The sequence below is a fragment of the Coccinella septempunctata genome, chromosome 2 (assembly GCF_907165205.1).
Source record: "Coccinella septempunctata chromosome 2, icCocSept1.1, whole genome shotgun sequence".
Lineage (NCBI taxonomy): Eukaryota > Metazoa > Arthropoda > Insecta > Coleoptera > Coccinellidae > Coccinella > Coccinella septempunctata.
In genome coordinates this window covers 35,975,922-35,995,096 of record NC_058190.1, presented here as the reverse complement: position 1 = coordinate 35,995,096, position 19,175 = coordinate 35,975,922, and the positions used below count along the sequence as shown (strand labels likewise).

At 35.0% G+C, this 19,175-nt stretch overlaps 2 protein-coding genes across 2 annotated transcripts in view; both read right to left on the bottom strand.

Annotated features, from left to right (window-relative positions):
- Positions 1 to 3,198: 3,198 nt before the first annotated feature.
- LOC123307827 (possible lysine-specific histone demethylase 1-like) lies at positions 3,199 to 9,929 on the bottom strand. The gene is made up of 4 exons (XM_044890279.1): positions 9,414 to 9,929; positions 5,603 to 6,191; positions 4,765 to 4,967; positions 3,199 to 3,496 (listed from the first exon to the last, which is right to left on the bottom strand). Exons 1-4 carry the CDS (start codon positions 9,860 to 9,862, stop codon positions 3,253 to 3,255), a joined length of 1,485 nt encoding a protein of 494 aa, XP_044746214.1. The 5' UTR covers positions 9,863 to 9,929; the 3' UTR covers positions 3,199 to 3,252.
- Positions 9,930 to 17,438: 7,509 nt separating this feature from the next.
- Positions 17,439 to 19,175, bottom strand: part of LOC123308296 (RNA-binding protein fusilli) — a 98,137-nt gene continuing 96,400 nt past the window's right edge. The window contains exon 12 of the mRNA XM_044890898.1: positions 17,439 to 18,914. Within this exon, the coding sequence (XP_044746833.1) occupies positions 18,768 to 18,914 (147 nt within the window). The 3' untranslated portion in view covers positions 17,439 to 18,767. The remainder of the gene's footprint in view (positions 18,915 to 19,175) is intronic.

The following is a 19,175-nucleotide window of genomic DNA, read 5'->3' as shown; positions in this document are numbered from 1 at the left end:
CTTATATTTGATTAGGACGTCTAAGTCGGATCAATTTTAGATATAGTTCACGTACGATCGCTAAAATTGTAGGTGAAGTACAATTATCTATTAGCATATAAAGCGTATAATGGCTACTAAGCGAGGGGCGGAACATTGAGCAAAGAATACGATCGCGTCGCGAGGGAAACATGAAGTATGGGCTGAATAGAGTAGTAGCGGCGAGTGTCCGGGTGGTGTGATTTATGACCCATTATGTTTCCACTGCGCCTGCCTCTTCCAGTGTCAGAACCTAAATTCAACTGCAATAATACGCAAGCGTCATTTACTCGTTTATGGTTTTTTTTGTTTGTTTTATTTTATTTATCGTATAGAATATTATTTTATAATATTGAATCAGTGGTCCAGATTACTCTACTTCTTCAATCTGGCAGCTATTTAGGAATTTGGGTGAGTATGTTTTCCCATGCGTTTTGATAGTTCGAAATGGGACAGAATGAGGGGCTGAGGTAGGTAATCTACATATCTACAGTTTCGTAAGTTAGTGAAGGTCGAGCTGTTGAGAAGTAGCAGGAGGACTGACAAGGTGGAGTGCTCACTATAAAGCTGTTAAGCCTGTTTTCAAAAGTTTCAAGAAAATTGCCGATATACCATTGAGGAACTTTGTGACCCTTCACACTGGAAGGGCAGCTCAAACTTTATTAACTGCAGAATGTAATTTTTCATTCTTGAGCTATTTGAGTCTATGGAATAGTGTCCTAGAAGAAAAAAGGCATTTAAACTTTTTATTCTTATGAGGCACTTTTCGATACTCATTCCTACAGTGTCGAAAAATGCCTCATCAGAATGAGAAGTTTAATGGCCTTTTTGATTGAAAACAAGGAAATTTTTGTGGAAAAGGCAATGGAATTTGCGAAAGGTATCTGTGACGAGATGGAAATTCCTACCGCCAAAAGAAGAACCTTCAGGAGAAAGAAATCTATATTTATTTCAACAAGAAATAAACACTCATTGCCAAGCCATGAAAGTGATATCACTCAGGTTTGCTATCTTGGAGGCCAAGAACTTGCTGAAGAGTTCAGAAACTGAATTGCTGGAATTAGTCGAAAGTCTAGTTGGGAATTATGAAGAAATGTCTCCAGAAGACATGTTGAAAGAAATCCCACGTCTGAGGAAGTTTCAATGTGGCTAACGTTCCTGAAGAAGAAGCTCTGAAGTGGAGTTCTTTGAGACTACTGCAGTTTATTGTCGAATATGAGCTTCCAGATTCTGTTCCAAATTTAACATCAGCACTTAGGGTTTACCAAGCTTATCAAAAGTTATCTTAGATCTACTATGAGCCAAGCTCGACTCTCTTCGCTTGCTTGGCTATTTTATCTAATGAGCATGGTGTAGCCAGGGGGATCGACTTTGATGAGACTATTTCCCAGTTTGCAGTTTGAAGTTCTCGAAGAAAAGATACTGATAAATAATTTGTTGAGTTTGTGCTAAAAACCTGATTTTTTCATTGAAATATTTCACATTTTTCCTTTCACTCCTCTGTTCCCATGTTTCAAACACTTCAAATAAATACTCGTAATTATGATAATAAACAAAAAGGCTCAACAATGTTATATGTAATGTTAGGGGGCGACAAGTTGAAATTCCGCCCCGGGTGTCACAAGAGCTTGCTACGCCTCTGATTATGTTGAAAAAGCACTATAATGCTTCCTCCTTTTATCCCATTTTTACGACGATTGTTGGAATGTTCGAACAAGAAGATTTTGAAAAAATTAGTGAATAATTTAGACAAATTTTACTAGTGAGATTTTGAAGTATGTATTATTCTATTTCTTACACTTTTGTGACCTAAGTCTCTTCTGCCAGTTGGTATCGAAAAGAACCAATTCATCAGTCCTAAGTTTTCATTTTTATTACCACTTGAATATCGAACGAGCCAATATCCTAAACGAAACCACATGGTCGAATCAGGAGATAAGTTTTTTCCCACTGCTTTGCGATAATTCAGCTGACAAATGGTCTAGGGTCGTATTAGGATCTATTTCAGTAATCATTTTCAATTTTTTTTTCAACTATGTCATTTTGAAAGTTTTGTTTATGTGATTTTTGGTGAAACGCTTCATTTTGACCAGTTCGACCTCCTGTTGAAAAAACGCCTCACCTTCAAATACATCTTGTATAGACGCTTTTTATCGTTGAAGAAGTCCTTCGTGAAATATCAAGTAATAAAATCATCATTACATCATTAAAATATTAAATCCTATATATAGGACGTTCCTGAATTTGAGGTACGAACTGAAAGAGGAGAAAATTTCATGGAAACAAGTCTCATAAACGTTGAACCGCAAACAGTGCGTTTTCGAGATACACGGTGTTGAACTTTTTTGTAGTATTCAACTTAAATTTGTCATAAATATTAAAATTGAGAGTGTGACATACCAATTTCGATAGTAAATCTACAGGATGATATTTTTTCTGTAGGTAACTCTGTCCCCTGTTCCTCCCTAATTTTTTTTTGGTGAACAACTGTTAATTCGAAAAATTGTAAAGAAGAATGATAGATGTTTGATTTGAGGATCAAAACGCAGTAGATTGATACAATATCAGTTCTACGATGTTTCTGAAATATATTTTTCCATCCTCAGGGTTTACAAATGTTATGGAATTTAGGAACACCTGCATAATTTTTTCATGATATTTTTGATGTGGGGTTTTGGGTTTTGACTGCTCATAGGGTTGGACTATGAATGGTTTCGAACCCTTATTTATTATTTTTTGCGCTTATTTGTTCTGTGATATACTTCTAAACTTGGTACTATGTATTTTTTATTGGTGGTCATTTTCATGGTTAATATCCACAAAATCGTAAAATTTAATAGTACAGACAAAAAGTTGCACTTCAAATCAAATAAGTATATTATTTGTCTCTAAATTTTCTGCAATCCTGCTTTTTAACTCTTTCTGTATTAAACGACCACTTATACGAAGTGCGTATACATAAACCACCTTTGTTACCTATCTATGTAGGTTGTTTAAAGTAGAAAAAGGTACTAAGCAGGATTTTTTTTTTCATAAAAGAAAACAGCTGATTTGTTTCTGCAACTATGGTACCTACCTACTGTGATCCGAGAGGTATAAATCGTATGTTACAACCATGATATTTTTGACGTGTTTGTCTCAAGGCCTATGGTGATAAATGTAGATAATAATAAAAAAGGAATCATCTCAATATATAATAAAAGTTCAAAAAAAATCATATGAGTATAAAATTCACTAAATTTTATGGATATGCTTTGCTAACTCGTCAGCGGCTCTATAACCTGACTCCACGGCACCATGGACTGTCCCATAATGAGTCTCATGAGTATGCTCTCCTGCGAATAGTACAACAGGAATGTTGGCATTGTTCAATAAAGGCTCAGCAATGTCTTTCTGCACCTGCGTCTTTCTATTTCCAGAAGCAAGTGTTTCGTGGGAACATACCCCTCTGAAATTGGGATTGGAATACCACGTGGACCTAAAAAATCACCAAAAATTGTTTTGTGTTGTACTTACTTTCACTTAAATTTAAATTTTCAAATTGTCCTATTCGACAACTGAATCATCAAAAATTCATCTTATTTGGTATACCGGATGACCACAATGTTAAGAAAATCCATAAACCATGTTTATGTCAGAGCACAAAAATGTCAGGATGCAATCAAACATATCTGACTTTATCCCACATGTTACAATATTTCACATTCTTCTGAATTCAGAACAGGTTCTGAAATTTTTTTATTCGAAAATTCAATTCCATTCGTGGAAATTGAAAACATCTCACTTCGTCTATCTAGAGATTTATGTGGTCATCCTGTTTACCAAATGTCATGAATTCTTGATGATTGACAAATCAATCATCAAGAATGGAGCATTTTGAAAATATGACCCAAAACTGGAAAGCGCCCTGTATCATAATAATCAAACGTGTCACCTATACAGGGTGATTCAGAACTCGAGGCGAAAAATTGAGGAACGTATACAGGCTGCTATTCTTGATAAAAAAAGTAAAATAAAATTTTTGGATATTGTCTTGTTTCCGAGATATAAGTGTTCAAAATTTCTGCATGCTATCAATTTTGAACTTTAATAGCTGATAAAAATACAGAAAAAGTTAAATCAAATGTTCAAAAATGCCTGCATTAGCATCGATACATGCTTGGCAACACAAAATAAGGAAATTGTACACTAATTACATGTTTTGCCTATTATGTGTGGATTCGACTGCATAATAATTCGTTCCATTGATTGTTCTTTATCATTAATTCCCATTTCTTGTTGTTTCAAATGTCCCCATACAAAATAATCCAAAAGTTTCGAATCAGGTGATATCGCTGGCCATAGCACCTGACCACGCCGACCAATCAATCCATCCACCATTGAAATTTTGGTTAAAACAGGCGACAACATTTCGTCCAACATCCGGTGGTACTTATGAAATTTAATTGGTTGCATACAGAAACATTATTGTCCAAAAACTCGGAAACGAAGCCTTATCGGCCAAAAATTTTTTTTACGTTCAATCAAGAATATCAGTCTCTATATGTCCCTTAATTTTCACCTCGAGTTTTGAATCACCCTGTATATGAAGTATGTACAATTTATCAGGATTCGTCCTATAAAAGAAAAAGAAAAAAAGGTAGGGTGCTTTCGTAGAATTCCATCAATGATAGTTTCCATGCAGGAGTGAAAAATCAAATACTGATACTTGATTTGGAATTTCTGTCAATAGGTAGGCCTACTCACGGTATTACTATTTGGGGAGTTGTCACATTGTACTGTTTTCCCAAGAATTTTTTGGTTAATAGAACTATTCCCTCTTTTATAGTCTGCATGTCCAATTTTTCTACTTCTGGAACCATAGGACCAGAAAACCATGCGATAAGGGTATTTGGTAAACCTGGTGCAGTCATAAGTTTGTAGAATGAGGTCAACCACGTTTTTCCATCCTGAAGAAAAAAATTCAACTAAAATAGATTTTATTCATTCAGTGTATGGTATACACAAAACATACGAAAAGCCATTCGACTTGTTGATCAAGAAATTAATTTAAATCAACCTGCTCATCTATTTGGGAATGCATTTCTGTAAAGATTATGCAAGGTGTTTCAAAAAAAGTGAACCAGTAGGTAGGAAAGGTAAAACACGATAAAATAAGTTGCGTTTGTGGTTTTTTCAGTGGAAATTTTCGAATATACAAGGTGATGAAAAAGAAAATGAATCTACGTGTTTTTCAATCATCACGAAACTATTGGCAACAGTGTGATGGAATTCTCGATCAAATTTTTTGAGAGCTGACACAAAAAGCTGACGAGTTCTTATACCATGAAGATGGTTTTCTTATTCCTACTAACGGTTGATGATCAGCTATGTGGTCAAATTTCATAACAATGTTGCCTCTTGTTTCGATATAATCGTGAAAAGTTTGTATGAAATTTGTTTTAATTCTCTTCTGAAAACGGATTCCTAGCAATGGGCTCACCTCTTTCAGAATTCAAACAATTCGCTTATTGGTACCATACCTGGCTATGTTACCTCCTACACTACTAAAAAAGCAACTTATTCACTTTTCGTATTCACTCACCTTCTGATGTCCCACCTTATATTCTTCGGTGAGTAATTTTTCGTCTTCAGCATTGAAAACGAACACTAATTCAAAAACATCATCATCCCACCATTTCTGGCCATACTGAAGCACAACTTTCATGACGGCTTCGAAACCAATATCCTTAATAGCGTCAACTTTTTTGGCCGGTAATTTTGGGGTGAAAAGCTTCTCGTGTTTCTCCTTGAGAACACCGGCAGATGGCGTGAAGATAACATGATCTGCTTCGTAGTTCTGGCCTTCTTTAGTTAGTAATTGAACTTTTCCATCACTTCCCCAGTTGATGCTGTCAACGGTGCTGTAGTAATATATGGGAAACAACCGCAGTCTATGCTCGTCACCAAATTTCCTCATCAGAAGGTCCAGGAAGTGTTTGTAGCCTTTGCCGTTCCAGTTCATCATCTGATCCCCTTTGGAGAGTTTGTAGTGGTCATTTAGCAGTAGTTTCGACCAATCGAATGTTGCTTGACGATACAAATATGACTTCTCACAGACCCTGAGGAGATCCATAGCTTGCTTAGATTTTGCTGGGGTATCAACATACTTTTTCAGAATGGAATCTTTGAATCTGGAAGTAGAAATTGACGTACATTTTCCTTCCTGATAACTTTACGTGAGATATTGAAATCACCTCATCACAATTGATAGATTCTCACTATATCTTTCGTCTCCTTTCTATATCTACAGCATATTCTAGCTAACCAAAGAAACGATAAACATAGTGGTAATAGTAGGTGTTCCTTTCGTCTTCCTAACATATCTGATCCCAGTAGTGAGTTGAAGATTGAGAATAGCTTCTATACAGGAAAGTTATCGTGCAAAATTAGCAGAACGGTAGATTATTTCAACGTATACAGGGGTTATAAGAAATGTCATAGAAGAGATAGAGATCCGACAAAATTCAATAAGGAGTGTACTAACTGGCAATAGATATGCCATACCCTTGAAGTCAGATACCATAAGTATTGGAATGTTGATATGCCAAACGAAGAACTTCAGAAATTACATTGGAAGAATGGTCGATTACCGTATTCGCCGAATTTGAAGATTATTTTCAGGTATGCATGGTATTGACGTACGTTTATGTAAGTTCCAGTAAGTGTTCAGTAAGAATAAATAATGATGCTTCTCTGAATAAGTTAGGAAAATCCATTATCTTCCATTCAACATCTTGCGATACAATCATGCTTCTTGGAGGTTGATTCGAGTTTGCAATATTTGTTTAACTAGTGGATTTTTATTTGGTGATTATCACCTTCATTAAAAGATCATTGTGTGATTCTAAGAATAGATGTGAGCGTAATCAGGAAATTTTTTTACGTCACGTTTGAAACAGAAATCCGGTTTTTGTCCAACTACCTCTGTTTGTGGATCAAGAAGTGAAAAAAATGGCCCGAAATCATTGATATTTCTTGGAGAAACATGGGGTCGACAACATGAACTTCTCCTGAGATATGGGCAGTGAAAAATGGGAACTTTTATCCCGTTTTCGTTGATCAAATTTTCTGGTCAAGGAAAAATTCAATGAGATTCATTAATATTTTTCCATTACAATCCATTCCATACTCTCAACAAAAAAAAGATGTCATCCTCCTACTGTTTGTAGGTATCTGTGTATATTACAACTACCAAAATATTACAAACATGCTCATAAATGGGCCAGTGTTTTCTACTTTTTTGGTCAATTTTTCACCGAGACTGTTGGGTTTACAACATAATCTGGAATACCTACCTTATTTTGACAAACATTCTGAAGTTTCAAAGAATGACGATCTCAGCTGCAAATTAAAATCTCGGGAGAAATTAGGGTGGTTTTAAGGTACTTACTACTGACCACCATTGAAACAAAATGTATTCAGATGAGCAAATTTTTCTGCTTAGAGCAATAAAAGACTACTGACATATCGAACACTTCAACGAAATATTACTTGCTTTTCATTTATCAACGAAAACGTGAAAAAAGTTCCAATCTTTAATCCACCCTTGATCTTGTAAGGGGTGCATATTTGGCCTTAGACCTCATGTTCCTCCACGAAATATCACCCCCTACAATTTTGCCGAACTTCAGTAAATACCATGTATACACCCAGCCAAACTTAAATGGAATTACTCGTATAAACGAAATGAATAAGAATGCATCCGCTGATTTGAAACCAACAAATGGAATTAATCAGATTTAGCAGAAACTAGGAAACATTTATCCCATAAAGTAATTTAATTGTTCTAAAATCCAAATAAAGAAACTGATTAACATAATATACATTAGGATGGGTTTTGTTCTACTGTACGTGTTTTGTTATTACAATAGATTCTTCAGATTGTCAGGTGTAACCTTCACTTCATTTTTTGCTAGTGCTCAGATAAAGCGTAGATGCTAGATGGTGAATTATGCCTTAAACCTTTGAATGGTTTCTGTCCAGCAGAAATAAATAAAAATTTCAAATTTAAGGGTTAGTTCATGATGACCTGTCCTGTAACCTGTAGTTTCAACTTATTGCATATTATTGCAGTTTTAAATCCCAAAGTCTGTTAATTTCAAGTTTAGTTCTAGAATTAGAATTACCTGACCGCTGAACCAGGCCTTCCTTAGTCCTAAGTTTTGATTTCTCTGATTTTTATTATTTTCAAGACTAGGGAAAGAATTTGATATTTCCTACGAATGTGTAACTTGATATTATACCCTTCAATAGTCAAAAAAATTAAGACTGCGAATCAAGCAAATTTTTTTTTTAAGAACCGAAAATTGGCTTATGTCTTCCTAACCTATGGGAGAGTTGAACAGGTGGAGAGAGATTTGACCATGAGTTTGTTTATCAGGAAAATCATTGATAGAAAGAAAATTTCCAATGACCAACGATTGTCTATGTCAAGGTTTTCATCATCAGATGTATCAGCGAGTGAAATACATTTCTTCTATTTCAAAGTTACTCTCCCTTATTTTAGAGATGTTTTCTACTTTATTTAACCGTTGTATATTTTTTTATATTTATTTTTATCATTCAATTTTCTTTTTTTGAAGCAAACTATTATCTAAGCTCAGTGCGGGAAACTTGGACCACTGATTTTGTCTCCCGACCATAGCATGGGTCAAGTATCCCGCACTCCCTTTTAGTCTATTCAACAGATGTTTTCTTGAAACTTTTACAACATTTTATTAAAAAGGTCTATCGTTTGTAAAACAATATTAATCAACGAATGCAATAAATCCAAATAACAACAAGCACCTACTAAACTTTTCAGACAGTGTAACAAACAAAAATTATTCAATTTCTTACTTCCTAACAACAAAATCACGTTCAACCCTCTCAATCCCGAACTGTTCTGATGCGGCCAAAATGGAGCCGCCACTAGTTGTGCCTTGTTACGAGTATATCGCAAGGTATTTACGATACCGGTAGCGCGAAATTTGAATTGAAATATTTGAGGTGGTGCAAGTCTCCTACCTGAGCAAGTCTCCCCGGACTCCTACCCCTACCTAATGCTTCATCATAAAAATATTCCGCATTAATAGGTTCTACACCGTTGATGTCATTCACTTTCCGAGATGTAATGATTTTTTCAATGAATTTCCACATAACATTTTTTTCGAAAAGTCTCACGATTGGCTACAATTCGAAACCTGCAGAAATTGAACGTTCGTTCTGCCATCTTTTCGACTATTGTAATATTCGCAACTTCTACAAATCGTTCAAGTGCTCTGGCAACAGCACATATTCTGGTAATCTTTCCCCCCTTACGGCTAATACGGATGGCGAGAATGTCCCGTGGTATAAACTCCTCTTAAACTCACTTTTCCTTGAACGCCTCAGCGACAGAAATCGGCTTTTTACCCTCATACAGCTGCTTCAAACCCTCCTTGAATTCGGAAATATCAGTCAGCACCTCCTGATCAACGGAAGTACCATCAGAATAATAAGCCTTCGACTTCTTGGTCTTGTCGAAATGCTTCAAGTCATCTTTTGCAAACTCGTAGACAACGTTACCTTCCTCTCCAACCACGTACTCGGCTCCCAGATCCACATTACCTCCCTCCTCACCGTCCAGCAAGAAGATGCTTTGAATACGACCTCCAGGTCTCTCCTGGGCCTCCAGAATGATGAAATCGGTAATGTTCTTCTCTATCAGTTTTGCAGCCGCAGCTATTCCCGACGCTCCGGCCCCAACAATCACTATTTTGGCCTGTGTCACTCGTGCAAATAAACACGCAAATAGTAGGAAAATGATACAATACTTCGCCATGGCAGTAAAGCTGCGATTGACAATTGTTTATGATCGAAACGAATTTCGAACAATGTTGATTGTTTTGAATTGATGAGCTTATTTATACATAACAACGGGAATATGAATGGGTGGGTGGGGCGTAAACAGCTTCATGGAATGAATTTCTGAATTTCATGGGCGTCCAATCATTCGGAAAGGGGGTTCCCAACATTAACTTCCAAATGAACTGACGATAGTTATTTTTTTGTCGTTCTTCCAACGATACGTCCATGCAACAAATTCTGAAGGTCAAAAGTTGGGTTCCTTGTCGACATTCGGTTATCTAAAAGTTCAAATTCATTATTTCACTCTATTTACATCTCGCGATTTCCACAGCTAACAAGATTTTATCGAGAAATATTAGAGAATTCAGAGCAGAAAAACGAAAAAATGTTATCACGTTGTAAGATTCTCTAATTTCATGTACAGGGTGTCTCAAATTCGATGCTTACTGAGAGCATCTCGAGAACTATAAGACTTAAGTTGGTTTCGCTTCTGCGTCGGACGCATGCAGCGACTGCAGAAAGTGGCTGCTGCGTCAGTCGCATGGACTGCTCATACGAAACTACGAAGAAGCGAGTTTGTTTACTTGTGCGTCGGACGCAACTGTGGCAGCAACGGCGAAACACTCGACAGACGCAGCACTCGCAGCAGCTATTTCCTGCAGTCGTTGCATGCGTCCGACGCACAAGCGAAACCATTCCTTTAGGGAAAAAATTTTGAAGGATCCCGGATCTCTTTTTTCAAAATAATTAAATATAAGACACTTGATCCTAAACATCTTGATAAGTTCTGGAGTACGGAACGTTTCTCAACGATTTCTCAAAAATGAACAAATATTCCGCTGATCTTGGTTTATGTTCGACACATTCGAAAAATTCCAAAACTTTTTTTCGGTAATTTTTATGATTTATGTGATAATCGTAACGATTATGGAAATTAATTGCCCTTTGAGACACACTATTTTTTCTGTAAGTCCTATAGTTCTGATTTCTGATGATTCTCCCAGTGAGCATCGAATTTGGGACAGCCTGTACAGGGTGGCTGACATTCGGGGCTCATTGAATTTCGGAAGCAGTAAGAGACAACAAATTATCCCTATATATACAGGGTGCATGAGTGTTGGACTAGTACAAATATTTTAACATTAGATTTTTAAGGTCAAAAGAAACACGTTTTTTTTATTCGATTTTTTCCGAATCGGCACGGTTTAAAAGATGACTGGAGTGATCCTCCGCACAACCATGGTTGTGTTCGGAATCAACGTCGAATCATCGCCCGGTGTGCGACATTATTATTATTTATTTGATGAATGTTTTTCTAACACAAGATATCACCCACGTCTTTCAGCCTTCTCATTATGACCATTACATACTATAAAAATACCACAAATTCAAAGAACCCAACTCTTTAAACTAAGTTGGACGCTATCTAACGAATACTTATTTGAACGTTCTGTAAAATAAAAGTATTCTTCATATATTTTCTCGTATTATGCGCCGTTTTCGAATAATTTGTTCAAAAATTAAAAAATATCTGTGAACTGTGAACTGTAAAAATTGGGTATTTTGGTTGAATACAACTCCGTTCAAAAGATCCACAGATGTTTAGTGTCACAGAATCAGATATTTATTCTGAAGGTAATTTTGTTTTTGCAGGGGTGGCACAGCATATTTTAAAAACTTAAAATGGCTATTATTCATCATTATCGATGGATATTTTGCAGCGAAATTATAGGGTCAGATAGTACTCGATACGATCTTCAAAATTAGTTATTGCAACACATTTCAGCATTATTCAAAATTAAAGGGTTGTGCTTACCCCTAGCTTACTGGCATAAAACAATTTTTCAACGAGCAAAACAGAAACTCTAGGGCACTAATATTTCATGCTTTTTGTGATTGAAATGATTCACGCAGGCTAGATTTAACATGAAGAGTATATCTTGGACCAATGGAGCTTAGAAAGAGTTTATTGATACGCCGGCATCTGCAGGTTTGAAGGTCAGAGCTCTCCGGTAAAGCCTTTGGTGGCAAAGAGTTTCAAAGTCTGGATGCTCTTGATACAAAAGTGCGATCATATCAAGCCGTTCTAGATGTCCGAAGCTGGACTGTATACTGGCTTTCTACCTCAAGAAGTATTTCCAAGTTGGAGGATGCTTATTTTTGCAGCAGTCTCCAAGTTCCACGTGGTTGTTCCAGAAAAGTTCCCGCGATATACAGTCTCAATATAGTACCAAGGAGTCCCTATAATGCCCCTGTGTCTGCTCATTCATAATAATATAGGCAGCAAATTCGTGTTAGTTTTATTGCATCTCCAACTATTTGAAGCTCACTCGTTTCGTTTCCTGGAATCCCAGTCGTTTATGATTTCGAGGTCCCTGCTAAGTACCTACGCCACATCTCTCTTGACATTGGTGTCAAGGATTGAAGGATATGCTGGATTGCAGTGTTCTTTCGTTTGTAAAGGAGTGGATGGGGTTGCTCGATGCGTACCGAAGGTCATTGATATGAATCAGAAAAAGCCCCGGAGCACCCAGCATTTATTCTTGGAAAATTAGAATTGGGAGTTGTTGAAGTTCTCCAAAGATTGTCAAACTGTTCACGTTTTACTTTTCTAGTAAGTTCTTTGAGTACTCTGTTTTCACTTCGAGAAAATACATGTGCTCTTGCGAAAAATTCTTGAAGATTGTTCGTCTACCCCACTCTGGGAATAGATAACCCAACGACTGGCTCTGGCTAGAACTCTTCTGATATCTATAACAGCTGACTTTACGAGACTTTGTAGAAATAGAGGACACTTACAAAAACTTAACATCGTTAACATACTTTGTAGGCTTTGCCTGGAGAAGGACTAAACTATTAAGCATATTCTTTGTGACTTCCAGACGTGGAAATTTTGGTTATCTTGAGCTGAATTTGGAAGAGCTCATTAACCACTCTACCTCTGAAATAATATGTTTTCACAAAAAGACTTGTAGGAAGTTACCCTTCGAGCTTGTTTCTGCGTAACAAATATTGTCTCAAATAGCAGGTCTACAGCCGTTGGAGCTTCAGTCAGCTATGATGCCGTCTGCTGCCATATTCTCACGAAGCACTAAGGCTACAATATATATACTATGCAGTTTACAACACCAGGAACTTCTGTTTACCGAATATCCTTTATTCACGGAACTAGAAAAGAGTGAATCACACTTCCAGTTTTCATCGAGAAATTCAAAAGAAAAGTAAACGATAAGCAGGCTGCCACTTAACGTTTAGGCCTCACCTAGGTGAAATATTATAGATTTTGGTTTTCCTCAAACGAAAGAAAAACTATTGATAAGGGAACGTTCATCGTATAATAATTTGACCTTCAATTTGTGCAATAATTGCACTAATTTCTTTGATTGGTACTGAATGATTATTCAAATATTTTCCTTAGGGTGTTTTGTTCTGAAAATAAATATTTTACTTCTTACTCAATGCATATTTGCTTCTTTCATCCTTTTTTTTTCATACTTCATAATCACCCAATTTCTTTCGAATAGTTGACGGAAACACAATTTTTCATTCATCCGGGAAATGCTTACATACTTGTATGAAAAAGAGGAAGATGTGAGTAAGGTGTTCGTATTCTTGTAAAGGTTGTGTGATTGAGTTACCCTTGGCAATATTTAGTTTACCCATATTATGTACCTATATCGATACGCCGTCCCTGCTTTGCGATTTAAATACTGTAGGTAGTCCTCTCGATTAAGTGTTAAGTGGAGATTCCCAAAGAACGGGTTCTTGTGAATTTTTAGTTCATTCACTTTCCTCTTCTGCCAATACGCAGCTTTGACGTGAGGAAATTATGGTTTTTCCTAATAATCGATTTATTTAAAGAGTGTGGAGGTGTAACGTAACTTCACTTTATTATTTAGTAGATATTATAATCCACAGGCAAAGGTAATCTAACAATCAGATTCATTGAAAAAAGTCTTACCTACTTGATTCAGTGGAACTTTCAGATAATCTCATTTCATTCTATCAGACTCAGAATCCGATGAAATTCTTGATAAGGTGACAGTAAGAATTTCCTAATGGAAAAAATTTATATCTGAAAACTTTTTTTTCATTTTGGTGTTGTTTTACCTAATATTCTTCTATATATATTTTTTTAATGAATATTTTTTCAAGTTTCTATCTCAATTATGTAGGTATATTTTCAACGCTTCGTGTACCTGTGCCTGTGAAATTATTTTACCTATATAATACTTACACTTTTTGCTGTTATGCTATTTATTGTCGTTCAAGTTTCTATGTTATATTTGAATTCTTTATTTTTCGAAAATAAAAATTATTTCGATGAGTTGAAAAACTCATTGGTTTATTCTAGGTCAAACAATTGAACGAAAACATTATATGCTTGATATCCGAAAAAGCTCTGTTCTACAAATACAGGCTCTCAAAGTACATTCCCTAAAGAGAGTTATTTTGAATTTTTTTCCACTACTGCTGTAGCAATGCCAGTTTGCCAATTTTAATATTTCAGAATTTGTTTTGATAAAAAAGATCTCATTTCAGGGAATTAATCTCAACATCCTACATCTCGAAAACAGAGTGTTTTTCGATATGGGTTCATAAAAAGTTTTCGTATGAGTTTCTTAAATAGATCATAAAATTTTTGCCATTTTTTTTCTCAGTCTCTATAAGAGCGCCCACAGCAACCAAGTTAAAATCGACGCGTCTGGAAGTCGATGATGAATAACGTTTACCTGTTGTAGTATACCGGTAGAGTCTTTGATTTGTACATATTATTTTAACAACAGATTTTCGAGGTCAAAAGAATCACTCTTTTCTTTTATCATTTTTTCCACTTCGGCTGAAAAAAAAAGAAATTTTCTGTTGGAAACACATAAAAAAAAGTTATTTTCAAGTATATTCCACTAAGAATTTTATCAAATGGAATAATTTTTTTAATATAGTCCTGCTTTCCCATAAAAACAGTCCGTTTCTTTAACAATATCAACCATAAAGAGACAACTAACAACATCAAAGATCATAAAAAATTACTTGATTACCTATTTATTTTATCTAGATCATCTGACCATTATCTATCAGCATATAAAGAAATGAAATATAGATATGACTCTTTAATAAAAAGTGAAAGAATAAAACTTAACCGAAATACAATCGAGAAATCAAGTAATAAATCAAAAGCAGTATGGAAAATTGTGAATGAATCATTGGGGAAAAAGTGTAGGCATTCGAGCCCAATTGAAGATGAAAGGGAACCGCAGAAATTGGTGGATGATTTTAACAGTTTTTTTGTTAATGTTCACTCAACATTCAACGTGGATGATGGATCTGACAGGGGTGATTGTAGTTCAATACCATGTAATGAGAAATCCTTTTTCCTTTTTGACATCACTGAAGAGGAAATCATTCATACAGTAAAAAAGATGATAAATTCCAGATCATCAGGATGGGACGACGTTCCCCAAGATATATTAAAAGAAACTATACACCTCATTGCTGAGCCCTTGGCTAAAATAATGAATAGATCTTTTAAAGATGGCGTTTTTCCAGAGGCCTTAAAAATAGCAGTAATAAAACCAATATTTAAAAAAGGAGATTTAAAAGAACCAGGAAGCTATCGGCCGATCAGTATTTTATCTAGCTTTGCAAAAATTTTCGAAAAGGTTCTGAGCGGAAGACTTTTGAATTTCTTCAAAAAATTCAAGATTCTTTCTCCGAGTCAGCATGGATATATCCAAGGAAAAGGAACCGAGACGGCTATATTTGAATTATATAACTCTCTTTTAGCAGCACTGGATGGGAAAGAATTACCAATTGGGTTATTTTTAGATTTATCCAAAGCGTTTGATTGTGTGGACAAAGAGATATTGCTAGAAAAACTGCGGAGATATGGAATTAGAGACAATCAACTGAAACTCATAAGAAGCTATCTGAGTAATAGGCCTCAAACTGTCAAAATGGTAGTGAATAACTGTGAATATCAGTCTACACAGAAAGTAAGCAACACTGGTGTGCCTCAGGGTAGTATTCTGGGTCCATTGCTATTCCTGGTTTACATTAATGATCTTCCATCATTCCTGTACAATAAAATTATCGAGGCAATTATTGTAGAACTGATATCATTTGCAGATGATACTAATATTATCTTGAGATCTCCTAATTTTGGACTAACGATAGAGATGGTACAGAAAATCTTAGATGAGATAAACAATTGGTGCAAGAACAATCGCTTAGTGCTGAATATAGCGAAGACTGAATGTGTAGTATTCAGTACAGATAGATCTTCTGCCGTTATCCCACAGCATATTAATGAACAGGTTGTGGTGTCCACCTCTACCAAATTCCTGGGCGTTTTTCTTGATGATCACCTGAAATGGAACTGTCATATTGACCAACTAACAAGGAAGCTGAACTCAGTTATATATTCAACATTCATACTCAAGAGTAGAGTGGATCATCATACACTGAAGACTGTATATTTCTCTAATTTTCAATCATTGTTGTCCTACGGCATAATTTTTTGGGGGGGGAAGCTCACTATCTGAACAAGTGTTTTTAAGACAAAAATCGATGTTGAGAACTGTATTAGGACTAAAATTTAGGGAGTCATGTAGGGGACATTTCAGGGAACAAAATATTTTAACACTGTGTGGTCTATATGTATATAAGGTACTAATTTTCATGAAACATCATCCACAATATTTTGAAAGATATAAAAATGTTAATCAAACCAGAAGAAAAGAACCATTTTTTCATCCTTATCATTCTTTAGCGATGACGGAGTGTTCTCCTCTGTATTTTGGGATAAAATTGTTTAATGCTCTTCCTTATGAATTAAGAACTTTGTGCAATGTAAAGATCTTCAAGAGGAGTTTGTATAAATTTATTGTTGAAGGTGAACCCTATACACTGTCAGAATTTTTTGAATTGTGTAGAAGGTAAATAGTTTTGATTTTGACGGATTTCAATTTTATTGTGTTGTACAATAATTCTTGAATTAATTATATATTCTATTCTATTCTATTCTAACGACAACGGTTATTTGTCTGAAATACAAGCTGTTACCAAATAAGAGCGAAAGTTGGAAGGGGGTAGATCTGAACTAATGATATTTCAGGCCATTCCTACAAAAATTTTATTATTTTTTGTAGGACTGGAATGGCATCTTGTAAGCGTGTGCTAGCAATAAAAAGGCTACCTAAGAAATCTTTTTTTTTGGATGTTTCGGAAGGGTGAAACATGCAACCTATTTCTTTTTTACTATAAATTAGTAAGGTAACACCCTGCATATGCGTTTGGCCTCTTTTGACGCGAAATTTCATGCTCTACAGCTTTCATATCAACCATTTTTTAGAGCTTCAGTTCCCTAGGGAATTTGATTGAAAAACAGCGGCACATTTTGGCCCAACTGCGCTGTTGGAGAGAGATAGGATATTGGAACATTTCTAAAGCCATTCCAACAATTAATGCGTGGGTTACAACTTTTCAGTAATTGTATGCTTTTTCTATTGCACTGATAAGGATATTACTTATGCTAAATAAGTAAGACAAAATTATGTAACAGGTAGCTTTATTATTCTGAATGTTCTCAAAAACAAAAAAATATTCAACTGTGTCATCTTCATGGGAAGAATATCGGAAAACAATTACATAAATCTTACATTAAATACTTAAAAAATATTGTCATTTAATAGTAGTTAATCTTTTCTAAAACGACCTTGACGGCAGAAGGTACACTATAGTCGACTAAATTGCTTGGCTGCTCATTAAAAAATAAACAACGTTGTTATTGATATCGAATTAAACACTCTTTAAATAATATATATAATATAACTATAGATAACAATATAAATCAAGAAAATTAGCCAATTTGACTACTTTTTATCACTAATATATTACACAACTTCTACAATTATTGCACTTTAACTACTAATTTTATTCTAATATATATTGAGTTTTAGTTATGACTGTATTCGTTGTGTAAGATTCAGTTACTATTTTACTACTTATCAAATCACATTGTGGGAGTGCACTTTTTCTTAGAAATCTAATAAACTAATGAATTCAGGGAATTTTTGGGGTAAGTATGTATAATATATACCACGAGTTGTTCTACAACTCATTGGGCTCCTTCGAGTCAGGATTTGGACGAAGCACCAATTATAATTGAACTATTATCCCAAACAAGATATGTATCAATAAATTCGATTTGTATATTGATATAAAATTGCCTACCAATTATATTATGGAAGACGTTAAAAATTTTGTTGTTTCAAAAATATTTACATCCTTTCAACCTCGAGACTTTCTTCACAACGACATTGTGAAAAAAATCAAATAGAGAAATCTTGTACATCTTCATCTTGTCATTATGATTTCGACAAGAAATATATTATATGCGTAATTTGTAATATATTAAATTATCTTAGCAAATATTTATTTATATCTATAGTAACTGCGATTTATTGTGTGATGGCTGTGAGATTGAATTGATGAAACTCAATCACCTTAATTCTGTTGTTTTTTGGAGAATTGAGGATAATCTATCGGAAATAGGAGGAATGGTGAGGACCTGATATCATAATCGTGTCAGTCACTATTATATAAACAAAAATAGAGAATTTATTTGAAAAACAAATAATAAAATATGATAAAAATTTCGAAAAACTTCAAAAATAAAGAATGAAGATGAAAAACGGTGATTAAATAAAAATGATGAATAACAAAGTACATGAGTAAGCCATCCACAAAATAATTCCTGGATCTAAAGTGAGGAACTTATAACTTATAAAGTATATCTTCGGCAATTATCAGAAGTGGCCTTCAGGTTTGGCTTCAGAGTTGATTTTCACTCTTTTAAGAATCGAATAATGATATGTCAGTTAGATAATCAGTTCAACGTATTGATTCTGGGGGAAATTTTGCCTTGGTTTTTCGTGCTCCGATCTTTGGATTCCGTCAGACATGAGCCTTGCATCTATTGTAGGAATCGTCCCCATAGGAGGTAAAGAAACGCATTCCGGAGGAATCTGAAAAAAATATTTGTTTCATAATGACAGAATTTTTATTAAGCTCACAGCCAACTGTTAAAATTCAATACTCTATTTAAATTTTAATCCTCCATTATTCCTTTAAAAAATGGCAGTTTATAATTTCAATGGGGCTTCAAATCTTGACGAATGTTTCTGCAACTGAGCCTCAATTGACTATGAGAGTAACGTATACAAATGGATAGATTTTCAAACGATAATTTACTTTTGAAGATATACTAACAATAAGCTATTGACTGA

Excerpts from the sequence above, each read along its gene's own strand:
- LOC123307827 (XM_044890279.1), bottom strand. The coding sequence starts at position 9,862 with ATGGCGAAGTATTGTATCATTTTCCTACTATTTGCGTGTTTATTTGCA. Across the intron at positions 4,968-5,602 it reads ATAAGGTGGGACATCAGAAG|GATGGAAAAACGTGGTTGAC; the intron begins GTGAGTGAATAC and ends TTTTTTCTTCAG. Across the intron at positions 3,497-4,764 it reads ACTCCCCAAATAGTAATACC|GTCCACGTGGTATTCCAATC; the intron begins GTGAGTAGGCCT and ends GTGATTTTTTAG.